At 41.7% G+C, this 12,350-nt stretch overlaps 1 protein-coding gene across 1 annotated transcript in view; it reads right to left on the minus strand.

Annotated features, from left to right (window-relative positions):
* Positions 1-3,760: 3,760 nt before the first annotated feature.
* ZNF831 (zinc finger protein 831) overlaps positions 3,761-12,350 on the minus strand; it is a 214,089-nt gene continuing 205,499 nt past the window's right edge. The window contains exons 5-6 of the mRNA XM_069751223.1: positions 6,605-6,705; positions 3,761-4,888 (exon numbers count right to left, since the gene is read on the minus strand). Of these exons, the coding sequence (XP_069607324.1) occupies positions 4,259-4,888; positions 6,605-6,705 (731 nt within the window). The 3' untranslated portion in view covers positions 3,761-4,258. The remainder of the gene's footprint in view (positions 4,889-6,604; positions 6,706-12,350) is intronic.

The raw sequence follows: 12,350 nt of genomic DNA on the forward strand, positions 1-12,350 counted from the left end.
TTTTCCACCCTAGGCTTATACTCGAGTCATTAAGTTTTCCCAGTTTTTTGTGGCAAAATTAGGGGGGTCGGCTTATACTCGGGTCGGCTTATACTCGAGTATATACGGGTATAACATACTTTCTAATATATCTTTAAAGAAGGAGTCAGTTGACTCTGAAATGTGTTAAATGTAAAGTTCATTCATCTATAGATGCAGCTAAATCCAGAGAGCGCAGGAATACTTCCTCGCCTGCTATTTAATTTTACTGTCTATAGAAGCTGCTGCATCTGGTTCTCACGCTCTATAAATGTTGTGTCTCACACAACCACAAAAGGTGAGTGGTTCTACTTATTTATATCAAATAATCTAACGTGGTTAAGACCCTATTGTGCTCATGCATTTTTTCCATTCTAGTATATCTTATGAGAGAAGACACTTTTTGCCTAAGGCCTGAGTCACAGTACCTTAAAATACGTCCGAGTGCTGTGAGAGAAAACATTGCATAGCACTCGGCCCAGTGTCAATCTATGGGGCAGTTCACATCAGCGTTTTTTTTTTCAGGCGCTTTTTCGACGTGCTTGTAAAATTGCAGCATGCTGCGATTGTCACAAAGACTCAGTCGAGACTCGCCAATGCAAGTCTATGGGTGCGAGAAAAATTTTTCTGTGGAAATTGAAAAACTGAAAAGTGGGGCGTGCAATATTATTCGGCCCCTTTACTTTCATTGCAGCAAACTCACTCCAGAACTTCATTGTGGATCTCTGAATGATCCAATGTTGTCCTAAATGCCTAATGATGATAAATATAATCCACCTGTGTGTAATTAAGTCTCCGTATAAATGCACCTGCTCTGTGATAGTCTCAGGGCTCTGTTTGAAGCACAGAGAGCATCATGAAGACCAAGGAATACAACAGGCAGGTCCGTGATACTGTTGTGGAGAAGTTAAAGCCGGATTTGGATACAAAATGATTTCCAAAACTTTAAACATCCCAAGGAGCACGATAATATTGAAATTGAAGGAGTATCATACCACTGCAAATCTACCAAAACCCAGCCGTCCAACTAAACTTTCATCTCAAACAAGGAGAAGACTGATCAGAGATGCAGCCAAGAGGACCATGATCACTCTGGATGAACTGCAGAGATCTACAGCTGAGGTGGGACAGTCTGTCCATAGGACAGCAATCAGTCGGACTCTGCACAAATCTGGCCTTTATGGAAGAGTGGCAAGAAGAAAGCCATTTCTCAAAGATATCCATAAAAAGTGTCATTTAAAGTTTGCAACAAGCCCACCTGGGAGACACACCAAACATGTGGAAGAAGGTGCTCTGGTCAGATGAAACCAAAATCGAACTTTTTGGCAACAATGCCAAACGATATGTTTGGCGTAAAAGCAACACAGCTCATCACCCTGAACACACCATCCCCACTGTCAAACATGGTGGTGGCAACATCATGGTTTGGGCCTGCTTTTCTTTAGCAGGGAAAAGGAAGATGGTTAAAATTGATGGGAAGATAGATGGAGCCAAATACAGGACCATTCTTGAAGAAAACCTGTTGGAGACTGCAAAAGACCTGAGACTGGGACGGAGATTTGTCTTCCAACAAGACAATGATCCCAAACATAAAGCAAAATCTAAAATGGAATGGTTCACAAATAAACATATCCAGGTGTTAGAATGGCCAAGTCAAAGTCCAGACCTCAATCCAATCGAGAATCTGTGGAAAGAGCTGAAAACTGCTGTTCTCAAACGATCTCCATCAAACCTCACTGAGCTTGAGCTGTTTACCAAGGAAGAATGGGCAAGAATTTCAGGCTCTCGATGTACAAAACTGATAGAGACATACCCCAAGCGACTTGCAGCTGTAATCGCAGCAAAAGGTGGCGCAACAGAGTATTAAGTTAAAGGGGCCGAATAATATTGCACGCCCCACTTTTCAGCTTTTGATTTTCCACAAAAATTTAAAATAACCAATAAATTTTGTTCAACTTCACAATTGTGTTCCACTTGTTGTTCATTCTTCACCAAAAATTTACATTTGGTATCTTTATGTTTAAAGCATGATATGTGGGGAAAGGTTGAAAAGTTCCAGGGAGCCAAATACTTTCACAAGGCACTGTATATATACATACAGTATATATATGTGTGTGTCACTGAGATCTATTTGTCCATCTATTCTACTGATTCTATTCTAACCTGTCACGCTGTGATTTTACTGTATGTGGCAGATGATTTGCCAGCTTTTATTCCATCTATCTAATAAATATATCTTTGTTTTGAAGAGTATTTCCTTTGCAAACAATGTGTAAATGACAAAGAGAATTGCTGTATGTAAAAGCTCATGTTAAAACTGCATTGCAATCAGATAGCAATCACACTGCATTCAGATGTAAATCAGATGCTAGGTGTGAAAAATCGGATTGTACTCGCATAAAGCCCCCGTCACACATAGCGAGATCGCTAGCGAAATCGCTGCTGAGTCACAAGTTTTGTGATGCAACAGCGACCTCAGTAGCGATCTCGCTATGTGTGACACGTAGCAGCGATCAGGCCCCTGCTGTGAGATCGCTGGTCGTGTCGGAATGGCCTGGACCGTTTTTTGATCGTTGAGGTCCCGCTGGGTAGCACACATCGCTGTGTTTGACACCTTACCAACGACCTCGTTGACAGGACGTCCCATTGAATCATCATGAAATAGCATCGTTGTACAGGTCGCTACAGGTCGCCGCATCGCTGCTGCGTCGTTGGGGAGATCGCACTGTGTGACATCTCACCAGCGACCACATAGCGACGCAGCAACGATCCCTGACAGGTCGTATCGTTGTCGGGATCGCTTAAGCGTCGCTATGTGTGACGGGGCCTTTACACTTGCATTACATTCGTGCGACTCTAGGCAGTGAGAATCGGACTGATTTTTTTATACGTTTAGTGTGACTCCAGCCTAAAGGCCCCGTCACACATAGCGACGCTTAAGCGATCCCGACAACGATACGACCTGTCAGGGATCGTTGCTGCGTCGCTATGTGGTCGCTGGTGAGATGTCACACAGTGCGATCTCCCCAACGACGCAGCAGCGATGCGGCGACCTGTAGCGACCTGTACAACGATGCTATTTCATGATGATTCAATGGGACGTCCTGTCAACGAGGTCGTTGGTAAGGTGTCAAACACAGCGATGTGTGCTACCCAGCGGGACCTCAACGATCAAAAAACGGTCCAGGCCATTCCGACACGACCAGCGATCTCACACCAGGCGCCTGATCGCTGCTACGTGTCACACATAGCGAGATCGCTACTGAGGTCGCTGTTGCGTCACAAAACTTGTGACTCAGCAGCGATCTCGCTAGCGATCTCGCTATGTGTGACGGGGACTTTACATTCTGTCTCTAAAACATGTCACACACTCTGAAAATATATCTCAATTCATCTTGCTCAAGACTAGGGTTGCAAGCACAGTGAGAAAACAGGCAGAGGGAGACACAGAAAGATTGAATTAAGCTTTCTATAAAGTCTTTTACCTCATCCCAGAGCTGAATCTACGCGGCCCAATACAGAGGTATAATTTCCTTCAGGCTGCTGCTGCTTCTGGCTGTGTGCTGTTAACTAAGCAGATGAGTAGGAATTCTTCTGTGTGTGCATAAGACACATTATAGCAGCTAGTTTCCATCCACCAGGAGTCAATTGTAAATTTAATGATAGAGCTTTGAGGAGAAAAAACTTGTGAAAGTGCAAAGTCTAAAACATAAAAGGGACAGAAATAGTGCACACTTATTCTGTAATCACAATTACCATTTAATAGATGTATAAATGTGTATGCAGTGAGACCCCCAAATGAAAGCTGTTAGTAACCGCTATAACAATATCACAGGAAGCATGGATGGGCCTGTCCCACCATGGACCCTATAGCAGTCATGTGCCCTGCCTATGATTATGTAGATATACATAATTACAAACTTGACTGGTCAAGCAAAACTATAGGAATTGTTGTTAAATTCATCACTGATTGGTATATGTACTGTATGTCTGTCTTCACTGTATAAAGGCAAAAGCTGCGCTGTAAAACAACCCACTTCCATATATTTGGAATGACTTGGATTAAGGTTCACCTTGGTATCATCAATAACATTAGACCTTAAAAAATAAACATAATAAAAAAAAAAACCTTCAGTTCCGCATCATCCAATCAAGAACAATATCTCAGATCCTTGAAAGAACTGTCCACCAGCCTAACAACGTGATGTAAATACCATGTTTTTAGGAATCCTTCAAGGAATTACTCAAGAATATAGAGTCTGTCCTCATCATCACTGCTAGAGTCACTATATTCTAGATGGGTTTGCTTCCTCATCACCTCCAAGTTAATTTTCTGTGTTTTAAGACTCTGATGGTCTGAGGGTTCACCATCATTTTCTGACTGAAGTTTCCAACTCCGAGATAAAGTTCCAGGTCCCAGAGGTGAACCAGAACTACTTGTATTTTGAGCCATACAGGTATCGGGTGTATTTATGTTTTGTAATGATGACCTTCGAGTACCATCCTTTCCTTCTACAGAATTCCTTGGTTGGGAGTCAGAAGATGTGCATCCTGATACCAAGCCTATAACCTCGTCTCCTATGCTGTGGCCTATTGTCTTTGATCTGTGTAGAATTTTTCTGACATGTTTTGGTGGTGGACAACCACTTAGGTGATGATGTAGTCGAGCTTCCTTCTCTGTGGGGAGATCATTTGAGCAGGAATTTTGCCATAATAACGATGCCGAATGGGGAGGTTCTAGTTGGGTCATCTCTTTAGTAGACTGAGGACTTTTATTATCTTCCTCATTAATTAAGCGCTCCAATGCTAATTTTCTTGTTGGTGTCGAACCCTCACTTATTTGACTGTCCAGTGTAGCTTGACCTTCACTCTGGTAAAAGCAAGAAAGATTTTTAGATTATCTTTTATAAGAGTCATTTCAACAAATGAACAAAAAAATATCTTGATTGGACTACAGAGGTTGCAATATTTCTGACAGTTGTATCAAGAATAGTATCATGTATGGACAGTTATCAAGTAATTCTGATTGTCATACATGCTCTTATCCCAAGGAAAATCCCATTGATGGACTATCTTCATGGAAGGACAGTTGGCATAGCAAAATGGTAAAGAGACTGGTTCTGTTGCTACCAGGATCACCAACAATTTGCTGTAATTTGTAGGGAAATCAAGTAGCAGGTGTTACAACTCCACCATAGAAAAAATTCCGCAAAAAATCGATTGACTGTCTATATATCTGTGATATGCTGTTTCCCCAAAAATTTATTTGCAGCCACTTTTTTGCTCCGGCTAAGCAATAAGGGTCTTGAACGAGGGTCTCTCTTCTATTAATGTGCAAAAATGAAGTATAGAATTTTTAAGGATTGGTTTTCTAAACAAGACAAGCCTGTGAAACATATTTTTTAAGTGTAGCTTGTAAATCAAACTAGGTGGAAACATTAGAATGACAGAACAAAAAACTGTTTTCAATTTCCTGATACACCAATAAATTCCTGAAAGGTCTATGCTTTGTGGAACAGTTTGAATGCACTTCATTATCCTTTGTGGTTAAGAACCTACGGTTATGGGAAGGTACACAGCGGGTGTGAAGAAACGGGGCCCTTTCTCTACATCATGACCATAGAGCACCCGCTGTTTAGCATTACAAAACAAATCATAAAATGACCCAACATGTGGAAAAACTTAAAATGCTCTGAACAACCAAAATATTAAATGTTTCATCACTGTTTGTTTACCATCTTCTGGATTATCTCCTGAGCACCAGATTTTTTTTTCTTTTCTTTAGCATTCCATAACTTAATAAAGACAAAAATATTTCCAAAGAAGAGTGGTAGGGTCCACAAGTCATTGGTGACTGTTGACCAATACCTTTCCATTAAAACCTCCTAGAACTCCCAGAACCAGGGGTGTAACTACAACAGGTGCAGGGGTTGTAATCGCACCCGGGCCCTGAAGAGTAAGGGGCCCTAAAAGTCCCTTTGACCTATAGAAAAAGACTATTGCTATTAAAGATTTACAATATTGGGGGCCCCATTGGAGCTTTCGCATCGGGCCCATGAGTTTCAAGTTACGCCACTGCAGAACGCTATACAATACAGTGGTAGAATGAGAAACGAGACTCTGCGATGAGAAACTCTACATGGAAGATTTATGAGTCTCATGACTTAATCCACATATAGTCTAACTTTCTGATTTTGCCACTCACTCTGTCATAAAAAGCACTTCCTTCAATGATCATGATTTTAGATGGAGGAAAGCAGAGAGAACATATAAACTGCATGAAGATGTTGCATGGTGCCACTTAAACCAATGGTTGCACACACAGTATGTAAGGCAACTATAGCTTCCACTGAATCAGTAGATGCAATTATTGGGAATAGTAAGGACCTCCCCTATTGGTCTACCAACCATAACCTGATTTCTGTTGTAACAAAGTATTTGATATTTTGTATCAAGTAAGTATGGTTGCTGATTCTTTGTTTTGTAAATGCACTTACCATACTCTATCCCTTTGGTCTACCAAAGTGGCTGAAGATGGGATTCAGACTTTTTTGGCCCTTATAATGAATGTGAAGCAAATTCTCACCTCTTGACTAAGGTCTCCTGGTTGACTTGTTGGATGAATGCTAGTTCTGCTGCCATCCTTATCACTAAGCTGAAAATTAGTACTCCTCAGTAATATTTCCCCTGCAAGAAAGAAAGATCAGAGATAATTAAGACAGCCAAGTGTAAATTTATGTGGTGGTGGTGGTATCATCAGTTTATTTCATAGACCCAGTTATAGCATTTGTAAGTAAGACCCAGTTTATGCTGACATTAATCATTTGTGGTGGTAGCATCATTAGTGGCTAGATGTGTCCAGGTATATCAGTTGTAACACATCCATGGTGTATATACCTTAAATGGTCCAGTTTATCATGTGTGCTGGTGGTATCCTTGCTGGTAAGGTAGACTCCTTAAGCCTCAAGAAGGTATTTAATATAGATTGTGCATATACATTGTTCGACTCCAATAACCACCATGTGAGACCACACGTTAGGTCATGTTTTTATGTATGTTGGGTGACTATATTTTAAATGTAATATTCACCTCCCATCTGATGATGATGAAAGATGAGCAATAGGTTTGTAATACTGTCTCATAAGGTGCTACCATGACTTATCACAATATTCTATTACTTTGTTTTGGGCCACCATATCTCAGATGGCAACGGTGATTACTTTTCTTTGGCTATCTCATTTAACTTGTTTTTCTGGGGCCTGGTATTGAGGCTACATGTGTCCTCAGCCACACACAAAATAACTTCTTGTCTCACATCATTTTTTTCCTTTTTAAACTGAAATTTTTATTACATTTTGTAATATTAACATTAGAAAACAAAAAGTCCAACAACTTAGAAAACAAAACGTCCAACAGTTACAATCAGACAAGTCTGTGTGTAAACAAGTTTAAGCACCTTCGTAGGAAGTAAAAAAGGAGAAAGCATCAAGAAAGAAGCACGAAAAATTAAAATGTAAGTTAGCACTTTCCCCCATAAAATGACAAACCTCAATGCATAGAGAAACAAAATTCTAAATTTCAAGTAAATATCCAAAGAGGTTATATTTGGCAACTCTTTCATCTAGCTCCTTCCCTGAGTCCATACCACAGAACTTAGGGTACCGTCACACAGTGGCATTTTGATCGCTACGACGGCACGATCCGTGACGTTCCAGCGATATATCCGTGACGTTCCAGCGATCTCGCTGTGTCTGACACGCTCCTGCGATCAGGGACCCCGCTAAGAATCGTACGTCGTAGCAGATCGTTTGAAACTTTCTTTCGTCATCTAGTGTCCCGCTGTGGCAGCATGATCGCATGGTGTAACAAAGGTGTGCACGATATTGTATACGATGTGCGCATAGTAACCAACGGCTTCTACATCGCACATACGTCATGAAATTATCGCTCCAGCGTCGTACATTGCAAAGTGTGACAGCAGTCTACGACGCTGGAGCGATATTGTTACGATGCTGGAGCGTCATGGATCGTGCCGTCGTAGCAATCAAAATGCCACTGTGTGACGTGTTATGACCTGGTGGTCAGGACAATAATAGACCTGGTGGTTAAGAGCACACGGAATGACCTGATAGTTACTGATGATAAAGGACAAGCTCTGGGACGTGGGAACTCTGCTGACCGCAATCCCTAAACCTATCAAACACACTAGAAATAGCCGTGGATTGCGCCTAACGCTCCCTATGCAACTCGGCACAGCCTAAGAAACTAGCTAGCCCTGAAGATAGAAAAATAAAGCCTACCTAGCCTCAGAGAAATTCCCCAAAGGAAAAGACAGCCCCCCACATATAATGACTGTGAGTAAAGATGAAAATACAAACACAGAGATGAAATAGATTTAGCAAAGTGAGGCCCGACTTACTGAACAGACCGAGGATAGGAAAGGTTACTTTGCGGTCAGCACAAAAACCTACAAAAAGACCACGCAGAGGGCGCAAAAAGTCCCTCCGCACCGACTCACGGTGCGGAGGCGCTCCCTCTGCGTCCCAGAGCTTCCAGCAAGCAAGACAACAAATGAAAAAATAGCAAGCTGGACAGAAAAATAGCAAACCAAAGAAATACAAGCTGGAACTTAGCTTCTGATGGGAAGACAGGTCACAAGAACGATCCAGGAGTGAACTAGACCAATACTGGAACATTGACAGGTGGCATGGAGCAAAGATCTAAGTGGAGTTAAATAGTGCAGCAGCTAACGAATTAACCTCGTCACCTGTGGAAGGAAACTCAGAAACACCCACCAGAGGAAGTCCATGGACAGAACCAGCTGAAGTACCATTCATGACCACAGGAGGGAGCCCGACAACAGAATTCACAACAGTGACGGTACCCTTAGTCAATGAACAACAAATACACAGAGACAAGACAGACACAAAGAAAGGAACGGGGAGGGAAGTCACAGGAATTTGTAAAAGCGTGCCATCTAGCAATTATTATGAGCCCAGTAATAGTCCCAAGGGTCACATCATTTTTTATAGTTGATGGCACTATTCAATTCTTTCAATGAAATAATTTAGACTGTAAAGGGAGTTAGTGGACAATATTCCGCGCTGCTGACAGAATTGAGATGTATATCTCAGTATGGCAAGTAAGGTGGTGGTTTATTTCAACTCGTTTCAACTCCTTCAGGAAAAACCACATGTATGTAATGAAACAATTTAGTTTCAGTAAGCAGTGAAATGCACAATACTAAAAAAAAGTATGTAGAAAAGTAACTTAAAGCCATGTATGCAAAACAATAAAGAACACAAGTGCTTTAACTGCAAAACCATAATTAAAACGACCAGGCAGTGCACCCCAGATAAACACTTACATTGCCAACTTTTTCTCATTCTCTGTGCAGACCACCAAACCTACTTCATCCTCATTTCGATATCAATTTACTGTGTTTTTATGCTATGAAACAGCGTCTTCCATTGTGTTCTATTTTTATGTCTCGCCTTGCTGGTTATACCCAGAAGCAGTTTAGGAGTATCTCTGCATGTGGACCTCCGTGCAACTCTTTCAAAGAGAGCAAGACACTCCCCAAAGCTTTTTAAAAGGTGAAAAACTCTTTTCAGTCATTCTGACATCTGTAATACAAAGACGTCTATTGACTGCAGTATTATTTTGAGATATGATCTGGACCATCATCCATAATTGCTCAGAGTATTTATCGCTTGCCTTCTCCCACATATACAATCCTACAAGCACTATGGTCAAAGAAAGCAGTAATGCTAAATATATGTAAAAATATAACAGATCTTTATTGAATTACATAGCGGACAATAGTGGAAAAGCGGCATCATGTAGGGGATCATCACATACCAAACCACATCACAAGCGTACATTATCCCCAGCATTCCAGAAATGGCTCTATCTACAGACAGTAAATTCTCATCAATTCATCATATGGAAAATTATGGTACATCCTCCTTTAATGGAGGCAAGGAGTCTCATTATAACCCTGCTACGAATTGCATATCTCTGAGCAGGCGACTACAGTACCAAGACACTTGTATTGCAACAGATAAGCAGATTGCAATGGGTCCCAGTGGGACAATCATGTACATACTTCCTAGTTTCCAGCCATCACTCATCAGCCATCCAGTATTTATGTTGGCAATTACTTGTATGGGAAAACCAAGGAGTGGGAAATATTGACTGGCTGCCGGGGAAGATGAAGAAATTATCAAGCATTTATGTAGACTGGTTAAACTAAGCAATCTCCGATACAACCAGGTATAGCTCAATAATGGGCCCTAAGGATCCAGCAGGCGACAACCTAAATTAAGCCCAATTTGGAGCCAATCACTTACTGAGAGGGACAATTCTTATTGGTTTTAAACACACAGATGATTATATCAATGGACGCTGTCTCCACTAGGACTATTTTCCCAGCTGAGGCCATCACAGGGGAGATATGATATTAAATAGCAACAATTCAGATAAGTTGATGACTTAGGCTCATCAGAAAGACTATTACCTCTGGTTTATAATGGAGTCCTAAGCCGCGACCACTCTCTATGATATTCATGTGTCTTATTAGGAAATATGAACATGATAACCTATTCCTTTCCATGATAAGACTAATGGACTGGAAAGGACCTAAAAATGTTGGACTTTTTGCAGGAAAATACAGTCCTGTACAAACACCCAATAAAGTTGAACATGGAGTGCCTATGACTTCATAATACCAAAAACAGTGACTTCATGTACACCATACAGGCTCCGTATACCCCATATCCTAATCCTACTTTACTATTTTTCTGCCATGTCTGTTGTAGAACAGTCATAGGCATCTTGATAAGTTTTAATACTATATATTACTGAGGTTTATTTATTTTACATACTTATAGAGCGCCAATAATTTCCACAGTTCTTTACAGACATCATCATCACTGTCCCCATTGGGGCTCACAATCTAAATTCCTTATCAGTATGTCTTTGGAGTGTGGGAGGAAACCAGAGTACCTGCAGGAAACCCATGCAAACATTCAAGACTTGAACATTGATAGCCTATCAATGTGATTCCGATCTGGGGGATCCCTACTTATGAGCACCATGAATCCTTTATTATTTCCATATTTACACTGGCTCACCTATGAAAGCATCTTTGCCACACACTGCAGCTTGTCCAATTTATTCACATTAGTACTGTACAACCCCTTTATTGTTGTGATCCTTGGTGAAAGACAGATATCATTGGGAGTGATTCAAGTCACACTTTTCTTTTTCAGTTCTGAAGATCTACGGTATTTATTTGGATTGAAAATGCTCCAAAATAGAGGCCCCTCCGTTCAGGAGAATCAATTCACATGAACTTTTTCTCTCTCAACGTGCCTTGCTCTGGACAGCTGCCAGTCCATGCAGATGTTTCATGGTGAGGACCAGATCCCTCTCCCCCTTGAGTGGACTGTCTAAGCTGCTTGGCGTCATGCTCACAATCCTCTTACATTTAGTTCCCCTGCAGCCTTTTTATTAGCGCAATTATTGGTCTGGATTACTGACTTTCACTCCAGAATGTTTTTAATTCATCTTTTAACATCTCAAGGTATGAACCAGTAAACACGTAGCTGTAATCATCTGCTCAATGATCTATTTACATTGCTGTTGATTTATATGTGTACTAATGTATGGTAGATACAGATGTAAGGAGCAGGACAAAAAAGACCAGACCGGGTGTACCTCTTACATGATGGATCCGGAACTATCGGGGCTGTCACCCATGTTGTACGGGGGAAAGCTTAAAACCCCGGACTGACCTTTGCACTCAGTGGCCGGGGGAGTGGCTAAGCTTAAAAAGCCGCAGAGCATGGGAGACTGGTCAGACTTGGCAGGAACACGCGGAGTGCAGACAGACAGTTTTGGTGCTCCATCCCCTAAGCGTCCAGACGGAGCAGGCCGACACCACAGGGCCCCCAATATCCTCACACAGAGACTGTCGACAGAGTCTTGTTAAGTGCCCGCTGGCACCCATGACTGGGAGGGATAAAATCCCCAATCAGAGACTAGACACATGCATGCTGAGACAGAGAACCCAGGTGAAGCGCCTTGAACTGTATCCCGAGTTACGTTAAGCTCCAGCAGAGCCAGAGACTACCCACATTCCTGCACAGCAGCCTCTTTACCTAGGGCTCCCTTCAGGTCACCAAGGACTCACCGCACTGCCTTGGCGCCACTGTTTGAACCGGGGATTTCACATTCTGGATGTCGTCGGACTGATAAGTTTATCATTACTGAACTCCTCTTTAAAATTCCCTATTCCTGTTGTACCCCATTTTCAATAATCCGTTACT

The sequence above is a fragment of the Ranitomeya imitator genome, chromosome 2, assembly GCF_032444005.1.
Source record: "Ranitomeya imitator isolate aRanImi1 chromosome 2, aRanImi1.pri, whole genome shotgun sequence".
Lineage (NCBI taxonomy): Eukaryota > Metazoa > Chordata > Amphibia > Anura > Dendrobatidae > Ranitomeya > Ranitomeya imitator.